General features: G+C 38.7%; 1 protein-coding gene across 3 annotated transcripts in view; it reads right to left on the bottom strand.

Moving 5' to 3' along the window:
• The window catches only part of LOC126262873 (putative phosphoenolpyruvate synthase), a 381,045-nt gene that overhangs the window by 77,001 nt on the left and 278,612 nt on the right, over positions 1 to 25,432 (bottom strand). For all 3 annotated transcript variants that reach the window (XM_049959740.1, XM_049959741.1, XM_049959742.1), the window contains 2 exons: positions 9,350 to 9,505; positions 6,130 to 6,296 (listed from right to left, as the gene is read on the bottom strand). In XM_049959740.1, the coding sequence (XP_049815697.1) occupies positions 6,130 to 6,296; positions 9,350 to 9,505 (323 nt within the window). The remainder of the gene's footprint in view (positions 1 to 6,129; positions 6,297 to 9,349; positions 9,506 to 25,432) is intronic.

The raw sequence follows: 25,432 nt of genomic DNA, 5'->3' as shown, positions 1-25,432 counted from the left end.
GTATATCGCATTCCTAGCCTGCACAGTTGCTGTCTCTCCCTCCTGTATTCTTATACCGCATAACTGTGGCCTCCCTCCTAGCTGCCAGCAACCCCTCCCCAAACACTCCTTCTTTCCCTCTGTTTACCCCACCTGACACAACTCTTCAGCCCAGTTCATCTGTCGAGATGCAATCCTGGCATAGTGTTTTCACCTGGCACAATGCATCTGCACATGTGTGTGTGTGTGTGTGTGTGTGTGTGTGTGAATGCACTCATGCTTGCTTATCTATATGTACTCTAATTCATTAAAGAATTCATCCAAAAGCTAGCAAAGAGTTCATTATTTTTTGTGTGCTCTAGTATAACATGAGATTCTTCAGAGGAACATGTTCCATTATTATACTCTTAGGCCAAGGAAATATGTTCATCAGAGTGGAAAACATAATTAAGATAGTTATTATGAGGAGAACATTTCACTGTGCATGCCTTTATCTTACATCTGTGCAGATGGACTGTATATAACATCAGCTTCAGACATCAGATCAGCACAATCATGAATAAAATGCTCTACCTGCTGTGGTGGAGTGCTTATTCTTTGGGACATTGTGGCTTGACAGTACCTTGAATAACAAGGTGCAAAGAGGGGCATGCAAGAATGTCAATGAAGAAAACAGACAATGGGTAGTTATTAGAATTGTCTCTCAATTGTTGGCTAAAGTCAAATTAAGCCGTATGAATGTTGAGATTGTCTGAGATCTTCCATCCAAAGCTGTCTATGAAGACGCATAAAGGGAAAAAGTGAATATAAAGTACAGAAGAATTATTGATATACTGTTCATGTCTTTTCATAAATAGTTGGCATAATAAAATACAGAAGAGTTAATGACACAGAGTGTACATAATTTCTTAAACAGTTGGCACAGATATGAGTGCTCTTGAAGCCCTTGACCCTTAGCAGATAGAGACAAAGTCACAAGACCAGAAGTAGTAGCACTGCAAGCAGGTTCACAGCATGAATAAAGCTATGAGAAGATGGATGTCAGGTTCAAATAAGGCAAAGGTGATCATACAAAGCATCTGGGGGACATGTCAATAGAGAAGTGAGAATTTATTTACAACTTGTAACCAGAGACCCTTTTATTTCAGTTCAGTGCTTGCCGATGGCTCAATGCTTCTGCTATCTGGTGAGTGTTCTCTTTCCTCTTAAATTATTTACATTCTGCCAGAACTTTCACTACCATATAAAATTACATGCACAATATATACCAAAGAGAATCACTTATGTAGCCAACATGATGGTTGCATAACTTGATTGTGACATAAAAGTAAAAATTTAATTTAGTGATAGAAAACCACTTACTGACCTAATTCATGAACATAATTTACAGTTAAAATCACTGATTCCACTAGATAAAAATGAGTATACTAAAACCAGTATAGACCATGTTCTGAAGAATTATACATTTGATGGCACTAGAATGAACTGCTTTAATTTGAGGATTTCTCATCATTTATCACAGTTTATTGGATTACCAAAAATAGATAAACCAAGCCTTAGAAAAATGTGCATCAAAAGACACCTGAGCAAAGAGAAGATGAGCATGTTGTGCAATAGACTGAAAGAAGCAAACTGGCATACAAAACAGTGTGGTAAATGATCTGACAACTTTCTCAAATTTCTTTAATTTTTTGCTAGCTTTCAACTAAACATCTCCTCAATCTGCATTAACAAAATGACAATTAAATAGGAATGTATTACTGCCCATCATGACAGTGTCAAGCACAAGAAAGAGACAGTTTCACACTGACCAAAAATTAAACAAAAATGTATAGTTTACAAATTTTGTAGAAATTATATTTAGAAATGTTATATCACATAATCTATAATATTGTTTCTGAAAACCTGAAGATTTGTTACATTGAAAGAAATCACAGTAAATATATTTGTACATATAAATAATTATTTTCACCCAGAATCACATTGCTTCTTTATGTTTTACTCTTAAAACAATTTTCCATAAATAGAACTTAGATATTACATACTAGTATTGGGTTAATGTTCAGTGATTTACAATTTTCACGTATTTTGAAATATGTTTGTGAAAATATCTGCCCTTAGATAGTCTCACTGACTTCCAAGATCTTATTATGTACAGAAGTTTAATTCCAGAAAAGGCTGTTTGTTCTGTTTGGACTGTTATTCTATTTACTCACCTGGCAGTTGACACTTTAGAGTGTGTACTATTTTCAAGTGTTGATTTGAAGAACATACAATTTGCTATCTTCTGAAAATTGAACACATGCAAAACTCATGATTTTTAATATAAATAAACCTGCTATCCCTCCCCTCCTGAGCTCTTCCTTACCCCCACTGCTGTTTGTAGTCTGGCTTCAGCTGCCAGAGACTGCGGTCATGTGTGTGTGAGGTGTGCTTGTATGAACGTGTGTGTGTGTGTGTGTAGTAGCAACTATCTTTTTCATAGTGTTGTTACACTCCATCCTGGATTTTTTATTGTTTGAAAATAAGTTTAAATTATTTTCACTATATTTCCTGTTGTTTCATTGTGTGTATATTTGTTTAATCCTTTCAGTCCTTCAGTATCTGATTCCATTAACAAATGATATGAAATCACGGAACAACAATTGAGGCAAATACTATTATGTTGGCAGAGGAGGAAAGGAGTGGAACAATTTACCAATGGCTATCTTTACTGTGATTCCAGAAGTATTAGTGAATTTAAATACCCAAACCACAGATTATGGAAAATAGGAAGCATAAATTTAATTCAATTTATTGTAAATTCAATTATTGTATAATAATACTAGGGATGTAATATTATAAGGTAATGTTCAAAAGTCATAGTCATTACTTCAACTGCCATGGTTTGGAGCAACTAACCATCTCATCTTAAAATCTTGAAACCATCTAGAACTGAATATTATTATTTTTTTAAGAATTTTTCTCTGCTTTGTGTGGATAAATACAGCAGCTGAGTGTCAGCCATATAGAAGAGCTAAGTTGTAACACTGAAGTAAAACCAATGCATTCACTATTGTTTCCATCACCTAATAGAAACTTTTTATTTATCAAGTCAATAAAAATTATGCTGTAATATTACAAACCTAGTAATGTAACAAAAATAGTAGGTCTTCAGTTTTGCAGCCAAGAAAATCTCAGAAATCAAACTGATATACATGCTACGCTGGGAAAAATGAAATATCTGCTGTGGCATATTATTGCATCACTGCTCTTCATTGCTAACATATACCTTTACAATGAGATTTAATTTGTACAAGCAGTTTACTTAAAACATGTCCCTTATGTATGCAAATGAAATCACTCTTTATAACAAACATTTCCAGTATGTTCTTATGGCATTTTTTATTATAGCAGGTCATTTGACACAATTGGAAAATGGGTTTTAAACCAACTGAATGTCATTCAAAAAATTCAAAGAGTAAGCTCATATTAAGACTCTCAGCAACACGATCAGAGAATTTATACGATATACCATGATGTGTTCAAAAAATTCTGGAACTTTGTCCACAAAATTTTTCTAGACTTACCTTTTACTTACTGTGCATGGTCTCCTTCAAAATACTCACCTCCACAATTCATATATCACTCCCAATGCTGTTTCCACTTCTGGGAGCAGTCTTGGCATGACCCTTGCTGGATTGCATGTAGTGCTGTCTATGAATTTTCTTTCATCTTGTCTGTCATTGCAAATCTTCATCCTACCAATGAGGTTTTCAACTTTGGAAATAAAAAAAAATGTCCTGAGGGGGGCAGGTCTGGAGAGTACAGAGGATGAAGCAGCTCAGTGATTTTATTTTTTTGCACAATACTCACACCAACAGGGATGAATGTGTGGGTGTGTTATTGTGATGCAAGCGCCATGTATTGCCCAGCGACAATTCAGACTGTTCCATTCTCACATTTTCTTGCAGTAATCACAACAAGTCCAACAGTACCATTATTTAACAGTTTGACCCTGTGGAAGAAATTCATGACAAACTAATCCTTCCAGTCAAAGAAAACTATCAGCAAGGCTTTTAATATGACCTGACCTGATGAGTGTGTTTTGGTCTTGGAGGACCCTTCTCAAGCCATTGTGAAGATTGAACCTTGGTCTCAACATCATAACCATAGACCCAGGTCGCATCACCACTTATCATTCTCTTAAGGAACATCTTGTTCCCATTTGCGCGATCCAAAAGCTCTTTATAGATTGTGAGGTGAAAGTCTTTCTGGTCTTGACTCAGGAGCCATGGAACAAACTTGGTGGCAACACGATGCATTCCAACATGCTGTGTCAGGTTTCCATGACATCATCCAACTGAAATGTCACATTCTTCTGCAATCTCCCGGACAGTCAGTCTTCAATTGGCATACACAATTTCATTGACATTCCTGACATGAGCATCATCCTGAATGATGGCCATCTTTAACTTTCATCCAGCCATTTTTAAACTGTGTGAACCATTTATAACACTGAGTATGGCTTACACACTCACACTATAGGCTTACTTCATCATTTGGTGTGTCTCTATAAAGGTTTTCTTGAGTTTCATGCAAAATTTAATGGAGACGCGTTGCTCCTGTAAGTCTGCCATCTCAAAATTCACAAACTCTGCAACACAACATTCTACTTAATACAGCCCTGAACAATGACTAGCAGCCATACAACAATGAAACTTTGGGCAGTTACACATTAAATGCAAGCATGTGCAGAGATGCCAACTGCATTTCACTCCAATGCACCACTGGTGTGAAATTAAGAATGTTCCAGAATTTTTTGAACAGATCTCATATGTAATGTGAAAAGTGATGAAGGCACAAAAACTAGTTGTTTCTTAGCACTTAATTTTGGTGTATCACATAATGTTGGTTTATAGTGTATCTGAAATTATCAGAACAAATAAAATCTGATGTGTCATTACAAACACGAGTAACAATCAACATTACATATAAATGAAAATAATCAATTATTGAAAATAATAATAAAAAAAACTACTCACCAACCAGCAGTAGGAAAACACTTATAATAGGTATTACCATTCCATAAGCCTCCCCTGACACAGGGCTCTAGATGATTTTCTCGAACTCTACTCCTTTTCCTAAATGGATGTCACCAGTCCTTTTCTTTCACCTTCAACCTTCAATCCATCTGATAGAAGAAAGAGCCATTGGCTCTCAAATATCTTTTATGGGTGTGTTCTGGTGCTGGCACTTGGTGAGTAGACTTTTTATTTTTCCAATTACATTATATTTTCAAAAATTGATTATTTCATTTATATATAATGTTGATTGTTACTCATGTTTGTAATGACACATCAGATTTTATTTATTCTGAGAACTGTCACTCACTTAACCTGGTATTCGGTCAATGATTTAGACACTCAAGAAGATGATTTTGAGCAGACTGGTTTGATAGAAGTGACAGGCTGCTTCCCAATAATACAGTATTGTTACTACTAATGCAAAAGTTACTACGAGTTGTTGGATGGGGAAGGGTGGGAGGAGATAGGGTGAGAAACGACTGTTTCCATTATTAAAAAAATGTTCTAATGTGTGTGATCTCTAATGGGACTTGACTGCTAAGGTCATCAGCACCTAAGCTTACACACTACTTAACCTAAATTATCCTAAGGCCAAACACACACACCCATGCCCGAGGGAGGACTCGAACCTCCGCCCGGACTAGCCGTTTCCATTATTAAAAATCATCTGTTATGTATAGCTACAGCTATACTCTGCAAACCATAATGAAGTGCATGCCAGAGAGTACATGCCACTGTTCCAGTTATCAGGGTTTTTCCCATTCCATGCACGCATGAAGTGCAGGAAGAATGATTGTTTGAATACCACCATGCATGTTGCAATTAATCTAATCTTTCCATCATGATCCCTATGGCAGTGATACATTATGCTATGTTAAATTATTAAATTTAGGTATCTGTTGCTTTTGTAAATCATTTAGCCATTGGCAGTAAAATTATGTTTATCAAGTTGGAGAAATTAATGAAAGCTACACTTTAGGCTCTTTACCATTTTAACTGAAGAATCAAAGAATGATTTTGGAAATATCTGTATTTTTATGAAACACAGAAATGAATATTATGTCATTGATGAACTATAACTTACCTAGTTCTTTCTTGTTTGACTGAAATGAGTCCACGAATGACATCTGCAGCATTGGTAGTTTTCTGATTTATCTCCTTAGATATTTCTCTTCTTTGTTTGACAATACTTTGGAGAGTTTCTATGATAGTCAGAGGTCTCATTGACCAAGTTTCTGTAGCAAGGTCAAACTGGAAACAGTGATTATGCCACATCTTAATATTCCATCTATTTTTGACAATATAATGCAACTGGATAGATAAAAAAACTACTCACTTTTGCCACAACTTGGTGAGTAGATCATTAATATTTAATCTGTGTTTTAATTTAACTACTAGGAATATTTAATATAGGAATGTAGGTAACATTTCATTAAATAGTAGAATTGTCAGTCTTCAACTAGTACACAAGAAAAAATGAAAACTTCACTACCTTTCAATGAATCCTTTTTCAAGCTAGAGCACACACACACACACACACACACACACACACACACACACACACACACACCATGAATATAGGCTGACAGGTGGCAGGATACCAATTTAGGAATGGTGGGAAGGATTGTGGGTAAGACATCCTTCTTTTCAGGACATAATGATAGATAGTCGAAGCCCTGGTACAGGATGTGGTTCAGTTGCTTGAATCTGGGATGATATTGGGTGATGAGTGTGTTGAACCTTTTGCAGCTGGGTTCTTGGGGGTGGTGGGAGGATTATGAGCATGTGAGGATACGACAAAGGAAATCTATTTGTGGGCTAGGTTTTGGGAATAGTGAAGGCCTTTGTGAAGTCTTCAGTATACCGAGAAAAGGAATTCTCATCAATGAACATACATCATCCATGGGTGGCCAGACTATATGGAAGTGATTTTTCAGATACCTGCACACCCCTAAACCTACCAACACCACCAAGAACCAGCTACATAGGAGACCCCCTAGTCACTCTATACCATTCCGAACTGGAGCAACAGGACCAAGTGCTGAGTTTTGGCCTCTACTCTCAATTATCATCCTCAGCAATGAAGGGCAGCATATTCAAAATGTTTCCCAACCCTCCTAAAGTGATAATACTATGCTACCCACTCAGCATACACATTGTCCTCATCCATCCCTTCACCACTCCCACTTCCAGCTTCTTGTTACATGCATTATATCACTGTGGAAGATCAAGGTGCACTTACCTCTCCAGTCCCACCACAGGTTTACCCTATCCCAACAGAGGAAGATCCCTGTGAAAGCAGATATATCATACCCCAACTCTATTGCAATTTCTGCACAGCACTCTACAAGGACATGACTACCAGCAAAGATCCACGTGAACAAATGGGCACTGACAAACCACGGCCAACAGCAGAGTTGATCACCTATCAGCAGAACATATTGCTAAGAACATGTTGATGGGTACGTCAATTTGCATTTTAAAAATGATTTTATTTTTAATGGGAGATAGACTGATGGTTTCCGTGTTGACACCGACCGCAGTGGCCGAATCATTCTAGGCGCTTCTGTCTGGAACCACGCGATTGCTTCGGTCGCAGGTTCGAATCCTGCCTCGGGCATGGATATGTGTGATGTCCTTAGGTTAGTTAGGTTTAAGTAGTTCTAAGTTCTAGGGGACTGATGACCTCAAATGTTAAGTCCCATACTGCTCAAACCATTTGAACCATTTCTTTCCGTGTTGACACTGGGATTCCCAAAGCAAAGACTGTGATTTATTGGCAGAACACTCAGAAAATTTAAGCAGGTCTACTAAAGAGACTGCTTACACTACGCTTGTCCGCCCTCTTCTGGAGTACTGCTGTGCGTTGTGGGATCCGCATCAGATAGGATTGACGGAGCACGTTGAAAAAATTCAAATAATGGCAGCTCGTTTTGTATTATCACGAAATAGAGGAGAGACTGCCACGGATATGATACACGAATTGAGGTGACAGTCAAAGGCATTTTTCGCTGGAGCAGGATCTTCTCACGAAATTTCAATCATCAACTTTCTCCTCAGAGGGTGGAAATATTTTGTTGGTGCCCATCCGCATAGGGGAAAATAATGTCATAATAAAATAAGAGAAATCAGAGCTCGCACAGAAATATTTAAGTGTCCGTTTTTACTGTGCGCCTTTCGAGAGTGGAACAGCAGAGAAGCAGGTTAAAGGTGGTTTGATGAACCTCTGCCAGGCACTTAATTGTGAATTGCAGAGTAAATGTAGATTTCAATGGCTGCTTCACAACTTAAGTTATTTGTAATCTTTCCTCCAGCACCAGTTTTTCTGAAATATGTAGATGGGAGTAAGCCCTGCAACACATCCTTCACTTATGATAACCCACTGCACACAACTATCTCCCCTTCCTCTGCCCTGTCACACCTTACCAATCAAGTCCCCCATGTCATCATCATTGCATGCTGCACAAACTCACTGGCTCTTGTGCTCATGTTTCACATTTCTTTCACTCACTCATACTGCCTATCCCACTCACATTCCTGTTTCACACACCTGTTGCCTCTTTTTGAGCCATCAGCCGCCCCTCCCCAGTCTTCCTGCACACTCTCTGCTTTTCTGCTTTTTTTCCCTCACCCACTTCATGTGAAAGCCCCCCCCCTCCCCCCTCACTGCAGTCTACACGCTGAACTGTAGTTCTGGCATCATCTATTCAGCCAGAAAAATTAGGCTGTACAGGTGTGTGTGTGTGTGTGTGTGTGTGTGTGTGTGTGTGTGTGTGTGCAGGCACACACACTCATGCGCATGCGTATATGTATGCATTCACTTAACCCACAAAGGAGATGGACTGAGACCATTAGAGGCCAGAAGACCTAACAGGGTACTGTACAAGAATAAAAAGATGATGAGGTAAAAGAGAAAGTTGGTGAGATTTTAATTGTTTTTTGGCATGGCTGTTGACAGCTCAACACTACTCATAAATGATTTACATTCTGCCAGAGCTTTCCATACCATGTTTATGTGGAATATTTCTCACACTAACTACTGTTTTAACACTATTTATAAATAACTGAACACACGTTTATCACAAATATCAGCATTTTAGAAGGTTTACAGCAAGAAAATATGTTCTGTTTAGGGAAATATGATTTCATTTAAGTAATTTATGAAATTATGAGTAAATAGTGATCTTTTGTCTGCTTTCTTCTTAATTTTATTGTAATTATTTTAACTTTTTAATAACATAAAAATAAAGTAATTAGATTTATTTGACAAATTATAGTGTTTGTCAATCAGATAGATTTCTTACTTCTTGTATGCTGCGATGCCCATGTTTCAATAAGAAGTCACTATATTTTTGTCGAACTTTTCCTGAATTCAAGTCAAGCCATTCAACTGCCAATGGTGGAGGCAAACTGCAGAACTCATCTCCTCGACCAGTTGAAAGAATGTCATGTGCTATTTCCTTTAATGCAAATCAAAGAAAGAATTACTTTTTTTAGTTGCCTTATGGATTGTTCAAATATAAAATGCAAAATTATGTAAACACATCATATTACAACAGTTTCAGATGAAAGTGACAAACAACTTTAATTATCCAGTAATCAAAAAAGGGAAAATAACTTTATATTTCCTTTTAAATTTTTCTAATGTTCTGCTTGCACTCCCCTTTTCCAACAGAACAACTGAAACTATGAACAGCTCAGATTTCCAACTTACTCCCTAACTATTAATGACAAATCACAGTGTAGCACTCAACATTAATATCCAAATAATCATTGGGACTTGGGCATTTAAAAAATAAATAATGTTTTGTAGAACTACAATAGGAGGCAACACTACTCATCAAATAAATGAAGTGGTGAGTTGTGGACATGCACATAGAAAGCATTACAAATTGTTCAGCTTTTGAACAAAGCCCTTCTTCATGAAACTAACACAGCACTGAAAGCTGTAGCCTGGTAATGTTCTCCAGGTTTTGAAACTATATTTCTTCTTTGTAAGTGGCAAAAGGAGAGAATGAAAAATGCTGAAGGATAGAACAAAGAGAGAAATACCCTCTGCTTTGTGTGTCATAAAGGTACAGGATTATTGAAAATGTAATTTAACACAATAACATAAGCAATGATATTCATGTGGAACAGGTAGATTCATTCATTTACTCAGTTTCATTGGTCCTGGTTATGCCATGAATAGCAGGAATCAACAGACATTTTCAGTTATTTTGCTCCACGAATACTATCATTATTTTTTAATGTTCAAGAAATGTGTGAATTTCAGTATGATGATGCAGATAGTAAAGGAAATCAGCCTGCACAGGACAAAAATAGTATATTCAATGAGCATGCAAGTCCTCTAGAAAAAAACTTGTCACCGCTGGACTTTATGAGAACTAGATATGAGCAAGAAGAATGTCTTCCAAATTACAAAGTGGAATATTGGGTATTTGAATGTTGTGAGAAAACTGGAAACTCTGAAGAGAGGAATTAACATGCCAAAGATGGACTTAGTACAGGAAGGTGACTGTAGGATAACACCAGTATCAACAAACAATCATTATGAATTGGAATGTGGATAACACAGTGAGTTATTACGGCAATGCAATGACAGAAATAAACTGAGTGGCAAAGACTTTCATTTCAACATATGCCATGTATAATGGGGCAATTGATGGTATATTATGAGTCAGATTGCTGCTGGTTTCAATGAGGGTCATTAGGGACCCCTTTCTACCAGAACCGTATGAAAGCAAATGCACTACATAGGCTTCAGCAGCCAATAATAGGTACCACACCTAGAGCTGTCCCATGGCTTTTGTGTGAAAAGAATGTAAAATGCTGTTTTATACAGGTTAACATGTCTACATCACATGTGAGCACTTAGAATACAAGTGGTTTAACCCACATTATTCTTGTTTTGAGACATTTAATGGTTTACTGGGATTGTTATAGAAAATTCATCATACTTTATGCATTATTTTTTTCAAAATACATTATCAGAACAGTATTGCCACCAGAGGTTGTGCTAAAATTATACTGGATTTCATCCTCTCCCTCCTCTCATCACCACACAATGCAATCATGACACCACATTACACACACACACACACACACACACACACACACACACACACACACACACACAAACACACACAATCTCTCCATGTACCAAACCACTTAACAAACAAATCTCACATTTCATGAAGGATACAGAAAATAATATTAAAAAAAAAAATCCTGGATCATTACAGCCATGTGACATATTAGATAATCTCCAGCATGGCTTCAGAAGAGGTCAAAGTAACCACGTCAGCTGTAGTACAATCTGTCCATCGTGTGCTTGAAAAAAATAAAAGAAAAATTCCAAGCAGCAGGAGTATTCCTGGGCGCTTATGATAGAGTACATCATGATATGGTCTTATCAAAAATTGTGAAGAGTGGTGTCACTGGAAAACATGTAATTGCTAGAAACATATTTAAAGGTTAGACAGCAGTGCACAGAGACTATATGCTGTAATGGAGAAATACTAGAGAGAAGAAGGTCAAGGATAAGAAATACACAGTTTGGAGTTCCTCAGGGCTCCATTTTAGGTCCAATCCTATTCATATGCTATGTAAATGATTTTCCAAGTAGTCTTGACAATAAGCAATTGATCGCTATGTTTGCAGATGATACATTTTGTGTCTGCTGGGCAGACAGTGAACCCACCCTAGTTGAAGAGATACATAAATTTATTGAAAAGGCAAGAGTTCACTTTAGAAAAGACAATCTAAAAGTAAACATAGCAGGAACTAATATTATTCATTTTAAACGAAGTGATCCAAACAAACAAAACTCTATGATTGACAAAATTCTACCAAAAACCTTAAGAAATGTAAATTCTTGGGTTTATGCATAGATGAAAGACTTTCAAGGAAGCGGCAAGCTGATTATGTCTGTAAAAAATAAAACCCAGTTTATATGTATTAAGAACATTATCACCACATCTTAATTCTGATACCCTAAGAACTGTGTATTATTGATTAGTGTACCCTTTCTTGTCTTATGGAACAGTAATGTGGGTGGGAGGGAGGACATTCAAAACTAATATGAAAAAGAATGAAATTTTTACTCTGCAGCGGAGTGTCCTGCTGCTATGAAACTTCCTGGCAGATTAAAACTGTGTGCCAGACCAAGACTCAAACTTGGGACATTTGCCTTTTGTGGGCTAGTGCTCTACAATTTGAGCTACCCAAGCACGACTCATGACCCATCCTCCCAGCTTTAATTCTGCTAGTACCTCATCTCCTACCTTCCAGACTTCACAGAACCTCTCCTGTGAACCTTGCAGAACTAGCACTCCTGTAAGAAAGGATATTGTGGAGACATCTCTTAACCACAGCCTGAGGGATGTTTCCAGAAAGTTTAATAAGAAAAGGGTTTTCATACTGCAGAAACGAGCCTTGAGGAGCATAGGTAAAGTAAAACCAAGAACTTCTTGCAAAACCCTATTCATTAGACACAATATTCTCACAGTTTATGCCATGCATATACTAGAAACTATAATGCCAGTGAAAGAAGACACTAAGATCACAAAAAGAAATATGAATACTTACAACTATGAAACAAGGGAGAGAAAAGTCTTTCATATGGATAACAGAAATTTAACTTCAGACTGTGAATAGCCCCTATGTCAAAGAAGTTGTTTTTAATAACTTGGTAGCAAACGAAGTTAAGATATTGATAGGGGATAATTTTAAAAAGCAAGTCAGGCATTGGCTTACCCAAAAAAGCCCTTACAACTTGAATTTATCACGAATTATAATGTAATAAGAAATAATAAAAAATAAAAATTTTTTAAAAATAGTAATTTTAAAAACTTTATACTTAGTTGAAAAATGCACATGCACGTAAAATTACATGTTATGAGCACTAAATTGAAACTGAAATTGAAAGGAGCCAGTGCACATGAAGGACAGGAAAAACCTTCCCAATTAGGCAGCTGACCTAGCTGTTGGGGTCTCCCAGCTAATCATGTGATACAATTTTACTTTAGAGTATTTTTTTCTAACACAAATTAACATTTTCAATAAATGTTATCCAGTTGTAGAGCTGATATAAAGACATAATGAAGTTACAAATCTTTGGGATATAAACAGGTAAAGGATTTTATTTACCATAAACAGGTTGCTACTTACTGTAAAGAACACATATCAAGCTGCAGACAGGCATGATTAAGACATTCACCTGTAGCTTTTGGCCACAACATTCACCAGTAACGAGACACACACAAACACACACACACACACACACACAAACACACACACACACACACACACACACACACACACACACACACACACACACAGGCACGGCCTACATCTCAACAGGAAAGGGAAGGGGAAACTGGATGGGGTAATAGCAGGAAATTTAAGGGGGGGAGGTACTGCCATGAATGGTAAAATACCAGTGGTTACAGGTGTTGGAGCAGCACCTTTTTTAGGATAGGTAAGACAGAAAGATGTCAAGTTCTACGAGAGGTCAGGATTGAAACAAATCTTCAGTTTAGGGAAGAAATTAAACAGCACAATTCTAGCACATTGGATCACCAATCACAGCTGTCAATTATATATTTTCACCAATCACCAGAAATTTTATCTCCACCAAGTTGTATCTCAGTCCTAGGTAATTGCATTGATGAATTAAAGTCACCCAACCCAGTTGACATAATCTGCCTCTCTGAACACCATGTGACCACTGGTATAGGGACTAGGCCTAAGCACAATGAGAAACTCAGACAGGAGAGTACTGCAAATGTTAGAATAAGGAAAGGTTCTCATAAAAGTATAATTAAAAATAATGTAAGTATATTTCATCAAAATATTGGGAGTTTAAAGAATAAAGTAGATGAGCTTCTGGTTTGTTTAGAAGATTTAGAAGCTGAGAATGAAATAGATATACTATGCCTGTCTGAGCATCACATTGTTACCAATATGGATAAGGTAAATGTAAGTGGATATAAGCTCTCTGCACATGTAATGAGAGAAAATATGGAGAAAGGAGGAGTTGCCATATATGTCAAAAGTTATCATTGTGCAAAAAGTATAGAAACAAAAAAGTTTTGTGTAGAGAAACATATAGAAGCATGTGCCTGTGAGCTTAAATTAAATAAAGGCACATTTATAATTGTAACTGTATATAGCTCCCCATCAGGAAATTTTCATCTATTTCTGAAAAATTTGGACTCCTTGTTGTGCTATCTGTCAGACAGGGGGAAGAAAATTATTATTTGTGGGGACTTCAATGTAGAAACTCTGAAAGAGGGTAATAGGAAAAATGACCTTGAAGTATTACTCGGTTCTTTCAATTTGACACCCGTTATTGATTTTCCTACTCGGGTGGTAAAGGATAGCAGCTCACTGATAGATAACTTCTTTACAGACCAAGATAAGTTAAACCAGATAAATGCTCAGCCTGTTGAGAATGGTCTTTCTGATCGTGGTACACAGCTAGTTACAATATATGACATAGCTCCATTCAGCAATACTAAACAGTCCTCCAAAGTAGTATGTTCAGTCAACGATTTAACAATTGCAAATTTCAGGGAAAGCCTACAGCAGTTAGACTGGGATGAGGTGTACCATGAACCTGATGCCAATTTAAAATAAAATTTATTTCATGACATTTTTGTAAATGCATTTGAAAACTGCTTCCCCAAGAAAACAGTTAAATATACTCGTAAGAAACCTTGTAACAAGGGTATAAAAATATCTTGTAACCGGAAAAGGGAAATGTATCTGACAGCAAGAAAGATTAGTGACCTAGAAACTATCAAACATTATAAAAACTACTGTGTTATATTAAGAAAAGTTATTAAAAAATCCAGGAGTATGTGTAACATGTCTGAAATCAGCAACTCTGATGATAAAATTAAAACAATTTGGAATATTATTAAAAGAGAAACAGGTCAACCAAGAGCAGAGGAAGACAGTATTACCATCAAATTGAATGAAAACTTTACGAACAAAAAGTCAGAAGTTAAAAATATTTTTAATAATCGTTTTCTAAATGTTGTGGATATAGTAGGATCCAGGTGTTCATTAGAGGATGCTAGGCTGTTAATGGAAGAGGCCATACCTATGCAATTTGATACAATTGAAATCTCACTCACTTCTCCCTCTGAAATTAGGAAAATAATAAACTTGCTTAAAAGCAAAAACTCACATGGAATTGATGGCATTTCCAGCAAAATACTAAAAGCTTGTTCTCAACAGATAAGTAAGATTCTCAGCCACCTGTGTAATAGCTCTCTGGAACAGGGCATTTTCCCTGATAGACTGAAATATGCTATTGTTATACCTTTGCATAAAAAGGGGGATAGATCTGATGTCAACAATTACCGTCCAATCTCCCTTCTAACAGCTTTATCCAAAATTTTTGAGAAAGTAATGTATTCAAGAGTAGCTTCACATATCTGTAAAAATGAAGTACTAACAAAATGTCAGTTTGGTTTCCAGAAAGGTTTTTCAACAGAAAATGCCATATATGCTTTCACCAATCAAATTTTGAATGATCTGAATAACCGAACACCACCCATTGGGATTTTTTGTGATCTCTCAAAGGCTTTTGATTGTGTAAATCATGAAATTCTGCTAGACAAACTCAAGTATTGTGGCATGAGTGGGACAGTGCACAAATGGTTTAATTCGTACCTAACTGGAAGAGTGCAGAAAGTTGAAATAAGTAGTTCACATAACATGCAAAGATCAGCACATTCCTCAAACTGGGGAACTATCAAGAATGGGGTTCCACAAGGGTCAGTCTTGGGTCCTTTGTTGTTCTTAATATATATTAATGACTTGCCATTCTATATTCATGAAGAGGCAAAGTTAGTTCTCTTTGCTGATGATACAAGTATAGTAATCACATCTGACAAACAAGAATTAACTGATGAAATTGTCAATACTGTCTTTCAGAAAATTACTAAGTGGTTCCTTGTAAATGCACTCTCACTGAATTTTGATAAGACACAGTACATACAGTTCCGTACAGTGAACGGTATGATGCCATTAATAAATATAGACCTTAGTCAGAAGCATATAGCTAAGGTAGAATATTCCAAATTTTTAGGTGTGTCCATTGATGAGAGATTAAATTGGAAGAAACACATTGATGATCTGCTGAAACGTTTGAGTTCAGCTACTTATGCAATAAAGGTCACTGCAAATTTTGGTGATAAACATCTTAGTAAATTAGCTTACTACGCCTATTTTCACTCATTGCTTTCATATGGCATCATATTTTGAGGTAATTCATCACTGAGGAATAAAGTATTCATTGCACAAAAGTGCGTAATCAGAATAATAGCAGGAGTCCACCCAAGATCATCCTGCAGACATTTATTTAAGGATCTAGGGATATTCACAGTAGCTTCTCAGTATATATACTCTCTTATGAAATTTGTTATTAACAACCAAACCCAATTCAAAAGTAATAGCAGTGTGCATAACTACAATACTAGGAGAAAGGATGATCTTCACTATTCAAGATTAAATCTAACTTTGGCACAGAAAGGGGTGAATTATACTGGCACTAAAGTCTTTGGTCACTTACCAAATAGTATCAAAAGTCTGACAGATAACCAACAAGTATTTAAGAAGAAATTAAAGGAATTTCTGAATGACAACTCCTTCTACTCCATAGAGGAATTTTTAGGTATAAATTAAGAAAAAAAATTTTTTTAAAAAGTTTTAAAAAGTAAAAAAAATAAAAATAAAAATAAAAAAATAAAGAAAAACAAAAAAACACAAAAAAAGAAAAAAGTTGTTATATTAACTTACGTATGTTGTTAAATTAACCTAATTATGTCATGTATTGGAAAATTCGACTCGTTCCACATCATTACGAAATATCGTATTCATGATCCATGGAACTAGTATTAATCTAATCTAATCTAATCTAATCAAACACACACACAAGCAACTACACCTCACACACACATGACCACCAACTCCAGCATCTCGGGACAGGATGAAACATCACATGGGATGCAAGCAGCAGTCTGGAAGGGCTGAGGAAGGGAAGGGGAAGGGGAATGGGAAGGGGTAGGGACAGTAGTGTATGGGCGAGGAGTGAGCCGAACACTGTCTGGTGGAGTGTGCAGGGACTAGACTCCAACAGGCACTGTGTCAGGAGGTTGTGGGGTAGGGAGGTGGGGGAAAAAAGAAACAAAAATAGAGGAGTGGAAAAAGATGGGTGGATGTGTTGGCAGAGGGCTGCAAATAAGAAGAGTGGAAGATGAGAATGGCGAACATAGGGCGTGGAAAGTGTTGGGTGGAGGGTGTGAGGACAGTATGTCACTCTAGGTGGAGGCCAGGATAATTAGGGGAGTGGAGAATGTGTTGTAAGGATAGCTTCCCTCTGTGCATTTCAGAAAAGCTGGCAGTGGAGGATAGGATCAAGATGGTTCAGATAGTGAAGCAGCCATTGAAATAAAATGTGTCATGTTCAGCTGCATGTGCCACAGGCGGGTCAACTATACTCTTGGTCACAGTATGGTGGTGGCTGCTCGTCCAGATGGTTGGTAGTCATACCAAAATAAAAATCTGTGCAATGATTGCTGTAGAGCTGATAAATGACAGGGCTCCTTTCACAGACGCCCTGACCCCTGGTGGAGTAGGATAAACCTGTGCCAGGACGAGAATAGGAAGTGCTGGGTGGGCGAAATGGGCAGATTTTGCACCTGGATCTTCCACAGGGATATGATACTTGTGGCAAGTTGAGATTGTGAGTGGCATAAGGATGGACTATGATGTTATGGAGGTTGGGTAGGTGATGTAACACCACTTTAGGAGTAGTGGGAAGTATCTCAGGTAGGATGTCCTTCATTTCAGGGCACGATGATAGGTAATCAGAGCCCTGGCGAAGCATGTGGTTCAGTTGTTCCAGTCCAGGATGGCACTAGGTGATCATGGGGACACTCCTTTGGGCTGATATCTGTGTGTGGTGGGAGGATTGTGGTTGTGAGGGGAAATGCTACAGGAGATCTATTTGCATACTAGGTCTGGGGAATAATGCCAGTCTGTTAGGCCTTGGTGAGATCGTCAGCATACTGAGCAAGGACGTTTTTTTCACTGCAGCTATGCTGCCCCCAGCTATGCAGGATATATAGGAGGAAGCTTTTGGTGTGAAAGGCCTAGTCTGGTTACCTGGGGTTGGTGTACCTGCAATGACAAAAACTCCATTGCTCAGTATGCTGAGATCTCACCAAGGCCTTCAAAGACAGGCACTATCCCCCAGACCTAGTCCACAAACAGATCTCCCATGCCATTTCCCCTCACAACCCCAATCCTCATACTACCCACAAAAACCAGCCACATAGAAGTGTCCCCTTCATCACCCAGACTCACCCTGGTCTGGAACAGATGAACCACATCCTTTGCCAGGGATTTGATTACCTGTCATCATACCCCTGAAACGAGGGACATCCTAACATCCTACCCAAGACCATTCCCACCCCTCCTAAAGTGGTATTGTGTCACCCACCCAACCTCTATGAACATCCTAGTCAATTCCTATGCCACTCCCAATCGCAACCTCTTGCCACAAGGATCATATCACTGTGGAAGACCCAGGTGCAATACCTGCCCAATCCACCCAGCCAGCACTTCTTATTACAATCCTGTCACAGGTTTATCCTACCCCATCGGGGGCTGGGGCACCTGTGAAAGAAGCCATGTCATTTACCAACCCTGCTGCAATCATTACACAGTTTTTTTTTTTTGTATTGGTGTAACTACCAAACAACTGTCCACTGGGATGAGTGGCCACAGCCAAACAGTGGCCAAGAGCAAAGTAGACCACCCTGTGGCACAACATGCAGCTGAACATAATACGTTCAATTTTAATGGGTGCTTCACTACCTAAGCCATCTGTGTATGTGTGTTTTGTGTGTGTCTCTCTTTACTGATGCAGGCTGTGGCCAAAAGCTACATGCGTGTGTCTTTTAATCATGCCTGTCTGCAACCTGACGTGTCTTCTTTATGGTAAGTAGCAGTCTATCTTTTCCTACATTGTTGATATTCCTGCCTGGAGTTTCCATTGTTTCTTATTTACTATAAAACTATACATGGCAGGGAAGAACACTGTATTTATGCAATTTTTGTGTTTCATCATTTCCATTCAGTGGCCCAGTGTCTTCATCATCAGAATAAAAACAAAATTGAATGCAGTTGTGATTAACAGGTGGCATGAAAGGCAAATTTTCTTCCATGTCAAGCTTCTTTTCTTTTGTAACAGACCATGATCCTGTGTACAGCTTTCAGTGAAGTATGTTAGTGAGAGCAATTGTGCATCTTTTTTTTAGGTCTCAGTCTGAAATCCAACTTGTGAAATTCCATGTCTGTTTAAATAGTTTTCCTGAAAAAGAGTGTGAATGCATCACTCTTTTGGTACTGAATCCACTGCATCTTTAACCATGGCACAGGATGATTTTCAGTGTTGGTGTTCCTTTTGGTGACTGACTTTGAGAAGTTTTACACAGACAGGAAGTCACTGTTTGTCATTACAGGAACATGATGAGGAATTATTTTCCTTGACTTGACAATAATATTGTAGCAATCACTGAAACAAAATGTCTGTTGTTTCTTCCTGTGGTTTTCTACTGAGGCAAAAATCATTATTATTGGTAAGATGGGAATGGTTAGTTGTTGTTTTACTGTAGCGTACAATTTATCTACAGCTGTTATGTCTCAGATGTTGTACCGTATATTAATAAAAGCACCAAACACAAAAAACTATTAATTTTGATGTAACGTAATAACATAATAAGAAAATATAAAATACTGACAAATTAGCTCTGGATGACTCTGAATACGGTGGAAAATACTCATAGCTGGATCCATTATCATCCCAAACAACTGGTTCCCTGAATGAAATTTTCACTCTGCAGCAGAGTGTGGGCTGATATGAAAGTTCCTGGCAGTTTAAAACTGCCACACTGAGTATGATTCTCATTTGACAAAGCACTGAATAATGTGTGTTCAAACAATTAAACTACAATGATATGCCTTTGAAGTTATTTAAGTTAGTAGGAAATATAGAAAATAGGAGCCTATTTCATGCAGTTTCAAGAACTAATGGAAACAGCCACATATTGACAATTTATTTTAATAATAACAAAAAATAAGCATTATGTTATAACTATTAAATAATGCATGACAAGAATGAGATTTTCACTTTGCAGTGGAATGTGCGCCGATATGAAACTTCCTGGCAGATTAAAACTGTGTGCTGGACCGAGACTCGAACTCGGGACCTTTGCCTTTCGTGGGCAAGTGCTCTACCAACTGAGCTACCCAAGCATGACTCACGCCCTGTCCTCACAGCTTTACTTCTACAAGTACCTCGTCTCCTACCTTCCAAACTTTACAAAAGCTCTCCTGCGAACCGAACGTGAGTCGTGCTTGGGTAGCTCAGTTGGTAGAGCACTTGCCCTGAAAGTCAAAGATCCCGAGTTCGAGTCTCGGTCTGGCACACAGTTTTAATCTGCCAGAAAGTTTCATATCAGTGCACACTCCGCTGCAGAGTGAAAATCTCATTCTGGAAACATCCCCCAGGCTGTGGCTAAGCCATGTCTCTACAATATCCTTTCTTTCAGGAGTGCTAGTTCTGCAAGGTTTGCAGGAGAGCTCCTGTAAAGTTTGGAAGGTAGGAGACAAGGTACTGGCAGAAGTAAAGCTGTGAGGACAGGGCATGAGTCGTGCTTGGGTAGCTCAGTTGGTAGAGCACTTGCCCACGAAAGGCAAAGGTCCTGAGTTAGAGTCTCGGTCCGGCACACCGAAGGAAGTTTCAATGCATGACAAATATGCAAAAAATGAGTAAAAGATATTGTCTTTGTGAATTGCTGATTAGAAAAGTATATAGATGAAGACAATGAAAAATTGGAGAGAAAAACCAATTTGGGTTCAGGAAAAAATCATTGTGGCAAGAGGGTTCTGACATATTGCGCTCAGTAATGAAACAAAAAACACAGGAAATCTTCAAAACCTTGATGGTGTTATTGACTTATTTGAGGACCTAGAGAGACCTCAGTCACCTGAGGTGGAACACTGTATTTGAAATCTGGATAAGAATTGTAATCAATCACAGTTGCAAATCTACATTATTTAAAATCACATTGCAATAGGGAACACTAAAAATAAGTGCAATGATGAACAAATCTATGTTAAAACATGTTAAACATAACACAATATTGGAACTTACTGATTATGTTGCTTAACTTGTTTGTCATCAAAGTGATGAAAGCAGTGAAAGCAAATCCAGAACAGGAATGAAAGTGTATGGGTATATTTCAGTTACTAATTTCACAGACAATATATATTTCAAGTAAGGAAGTCTTACAAGAATAATAAAAATGATGAGCAACTGTACAAAGGATGACTATGTTTCATTAAATAATGTTGTTGTTGTTGTCTTCAGTCCTGAGACTGGTTTGATGCAGCTCTCCATGCTACTCTATCCTGTGCAAGCTGCTTCATCTCCCAGTACTTACTGCAACCTACATCCTTCTGAATCTGCTTAGTATATTCTTCTCTTGGTCTCCCTCTACGATTTTTACCCTCCACACTGCACTCCAACACTAAATTTGTGATCCCTTGATGCCTCAGAACATGTCCTACCAACCGGTCCCTTCTTCTTGTCAAGTTGTGCCACAAACTTCTCTTCTCACCAATTCTATTCAATACCTCCTCATTAGTTATGTGATCTACCCGTCTAATCTTCAGCATTAACTGTTGAAAACATGGTACATTCTCCTATTTAGGGAGCAAGATGTCCAGAGCAAGGAACACATCATAACCAGATTGTCACAGGCTAAGAAAACATCTGTGAAGAAAATAATTCATTCATGGGTAAATGTTACCAAGTCATTTGAATACGGAACAAGTCAATACACAAAATACAAACAGTAGCAATTATAGTAATACCATCACCGTATAAGCAACACCCTTGTAACAAACTGTGAAAATTACAAGGAATGATGAATGTCACTTTACAATCTCATCATTACAAAAAGATATCGACACAAGTGGTATAATCCTTTAAAATTATTTGTCATATGCTTTCCTTATTCACAAAAACTTCATATATAACATCTCTCCTTTAATTTTATATGTACATTAACAGAAATTTGTGCAGAAAATTTCAGTTATAACTGCAGAAGAATTCAGTTAAAGAATACTGTGGAAGCAGGTGTCTGTGTCAATTATTTTTAAATACAGAGTTATTACTGCTTGTGCAATTCATACCACTAAGCAGTGCATTTAAGAGTTAAATACTAGCATACCTTACCCACATTTAAGAACATGATTTCTTAAAATTTCAGCAGATATCCTGCTTCTTTTTAATATCAATATCATTATGGAAGCATTTTCACTCTTGCTGAACAAAGTTGTTTATGAGATAATACATCACAGAGTAAATGTATTGACATGTTATGAACATTAATCCTAGCTGTTTATAAACTTATGAAATGGTTCAAATGGCTCTGAGCACTATGGGACTCAACTGCTGAGGTCATTAGTCCCCTAGAACTTAGTACTAGTTAAACCTAACTAACCTAAGGACATCACAAACATCCATGCCTGAGGCAGGATTCGAACCTGCGACCGTAGCGGTCTTGCGGTTCCAGACTGCAGCGCCTTTAACCGCGCGGCCACTTTTTAAACTTATGACTTGGGATTCTTGGAGATATTCCACACAAATACAAACTGATCTTCCTCTGTGCTGTTAAAATTTTCTACGGAACTGGTAAGTTGCCACAGTACATAACACCATAACACATTACTGACTGAAAGTCAAACGGTGGAGAACCCAGGATGGAATGTAACAATGTTATGAAAAGGAAAGATGCTACTCAGTATTTAGCGGAGATGCTGAGTCACAGATAGGCACAACAAAACAACTCAACTCACACACACCAACAGCAGTCTCAGGCAACTGAAACCATGCTGCAAGCATCAGCACCAGTGCATGATGGGAGTGGTCACTGGGTGGGGGTAAGGAGGAGAGGCTGTGGCTGAGAGGGTGTGGGATAGAATGCTGGGGGTGGCAGATAGAGAAGTGATACAGAGTACATGGGAGAGGTAGATAGGGAGGTGGGGGGGGGGGGGGGAGTAACAGAAAAGCAGAAAAATAAAAAGACTGTGTGTGATGGTAGAATGGCGGCTGTGTAGTGCTGAAATGGGAACAGGAAAAGGGCTGGAAGGGTGAGGACAGTGACTAACGAAGGTTGAGAGGTTGAGGCAATGAGGTTACGGGAATGCAGCATGTATTGCAGGGAAAGTTACCAACTGCATAATTCAGAAAAGATGATGTTGGTGGGAAGGATCCATATGACACAGGCAGTGAAGCACTCGTTGAAATCAAGGATATCATGTTTGGCAGCATGTTCAGCAACAGGGTGGTCCACTGGTTTCTTGGCCACAGTTTGTGAGTGGATATTCACGCGGACAGAAGATTTGTTGGTTATCATGCCTACATAGAATGTAGTACACTGGTTGCAGCTTAGCTTGTAGATCACATGACTGGTTTCACAGGTAGCCCTGCCTTTGATAGGATAGGTGATGTTAGTGACTGGATTGGGGAAGATGGTGATGGGAGGATTATGGGACAGGTCTTGCTTCTAGATCTCTTACAGGGGTATGAGTCATGAGGTACGGGATTGGGGGCAGGGGTTGTGTAAGGATGGACAAGTATATTGTGTAGGTTTGGTGGACAGAGGAATACCACTGTGGGCAGGGTTGGAAGTATAGCGGTCAGCACATTTCACGTTTGTGGGCACGATGAGAGGTAATCGAAACCCTTGTGGAAAATGTAATTCAGTTGCTCCAGTCCTGAGTTTTACTGAGTTACAAGGGGACTGCTAGTCACTGCAGATGCGATGACCATGGATGGCTCAGCTGTATGGAAGGGACTTCTTGGTATGGAATGGGTGGCAACTGTTGAAGCGGAGGCACTGTTGCTGGTTTGTAGGTTTGATAAGGATGGAGATACTGATGTAGCCATCCCAAAACCTCTCCATGGAGTCCATCTCTTTACTCTCCCCTACAACTCTCATGCTCCTACCTTCTACATGCTTCCTAAAGTCCATAAACCTAACCACTCAGGATTCCCCATTGTGGCTGGTTACAAGAGATAACAACAATTTCCCCCACCATCTCTCCACAGCTCCTGTCCCTTTACCACATGTTGCCCTGTTTGTCACCTATACACTAACATACCTAATGCCCACAGCCTTACCACTATTGAACACTGCATTTCCCAATTCCTCCACAATGTCAACAACTTCTCCCCCATTGGCTTCACCTGGTCCTACTCAACCCAACAAGCCACCTTCCTAGACGTTGACCTCCATCTCAAAGATGGCTACATCAGTGCCTCCGCCCATATCAAACCTACTAACCAGCAGCAATACCTCCGCTTCAACAGATGCCACCCATTCTATACCAAGAAGTCTCTTCTGTACAGCTTAGCCACCCATGGTTGTTGCATCTGCAGTGACAAACAGTCCCTCTCGAAATATACCGAGGGTCTCACTGTAGCCACCACTGACTAATTATTCTCCCTACCATGTACAAAAACAAATCTCCCATGTCTTACCTTTCCAATCTCCCACCACCTCCCAAAGTCCCACCATCCAGCCACAGAGGAGCATTGCCCTGATAACTCAGTAAAACCCAGGACTGGAGCAACTGAATTACATTTTCCGCCAGGGTTTTGATTACCCCTCGCCGTGTCCCGAAATGAGAAATGTCCTGCCCACTATCCTTCCCACCCCTCCCACAGTGGTATTCTGCCATACACCAAACCTACCCAATACACTCATCTATCCTTACACAATCCCTGCTCCCAGTCCCTTACCTCATGTCTCATACCCCTGTAAAAGACCTAGAAACAAGACCTGTCCCATAATCCTCCCACCATCACCTACTCCAGTCCGGTCACTAACATCACCTATGCTATCAAAGGCAGGACTACCTGTGAAACCAGTCACGTTATCTACAAGCTAAACTGAAACCCCTGTGCATCATTTTATGTAGGCATTATAACCAACAAGCCTTCTGTCCGCATGAATGACCACCGACAGATTGTGGCCAAGAAACAAGTGGACCACACTGTTGCTGAATATGCTGCCAAACATGATATCCTTCATTTCAATGACTGCTTCACACCCTGTGCCATATGGATCCTTCCCACCAACACCAGCTTTTCTGGATTACGCAGTTGGGAACTTTCCCAGCAATACATCCTATATTCTCGCAACCCTCCTGGCTTCAAACCTTTGTTAGTCATTGTCCTCACCCATCCAGCCCCTTCCCTGTTCCCATTCCAGCACTACACAGTCATCATTCCA

The sequence above is a fragment of the Schistocerca nitens genome, chromosome 6 (assembly GCF_023898315.1).
Source record: "Schistocerca nitens isolate TAMUIC-IGC-003100 chromosome 6, iqSchNite1.1, whole genome shotgun sequence".
NCBI classification, from domain to species: domain Eukaryota; kingdom Metazoa; phylum Arthropoda; class Insecta; order Orthoptera; family Acrididae; genus Schistocerca; species Schistocerca nitens.
Note: the sequence above shows the minus strand (reverse complement) of the source record. Positions and strands in the feature narration are given on the sequence as shown.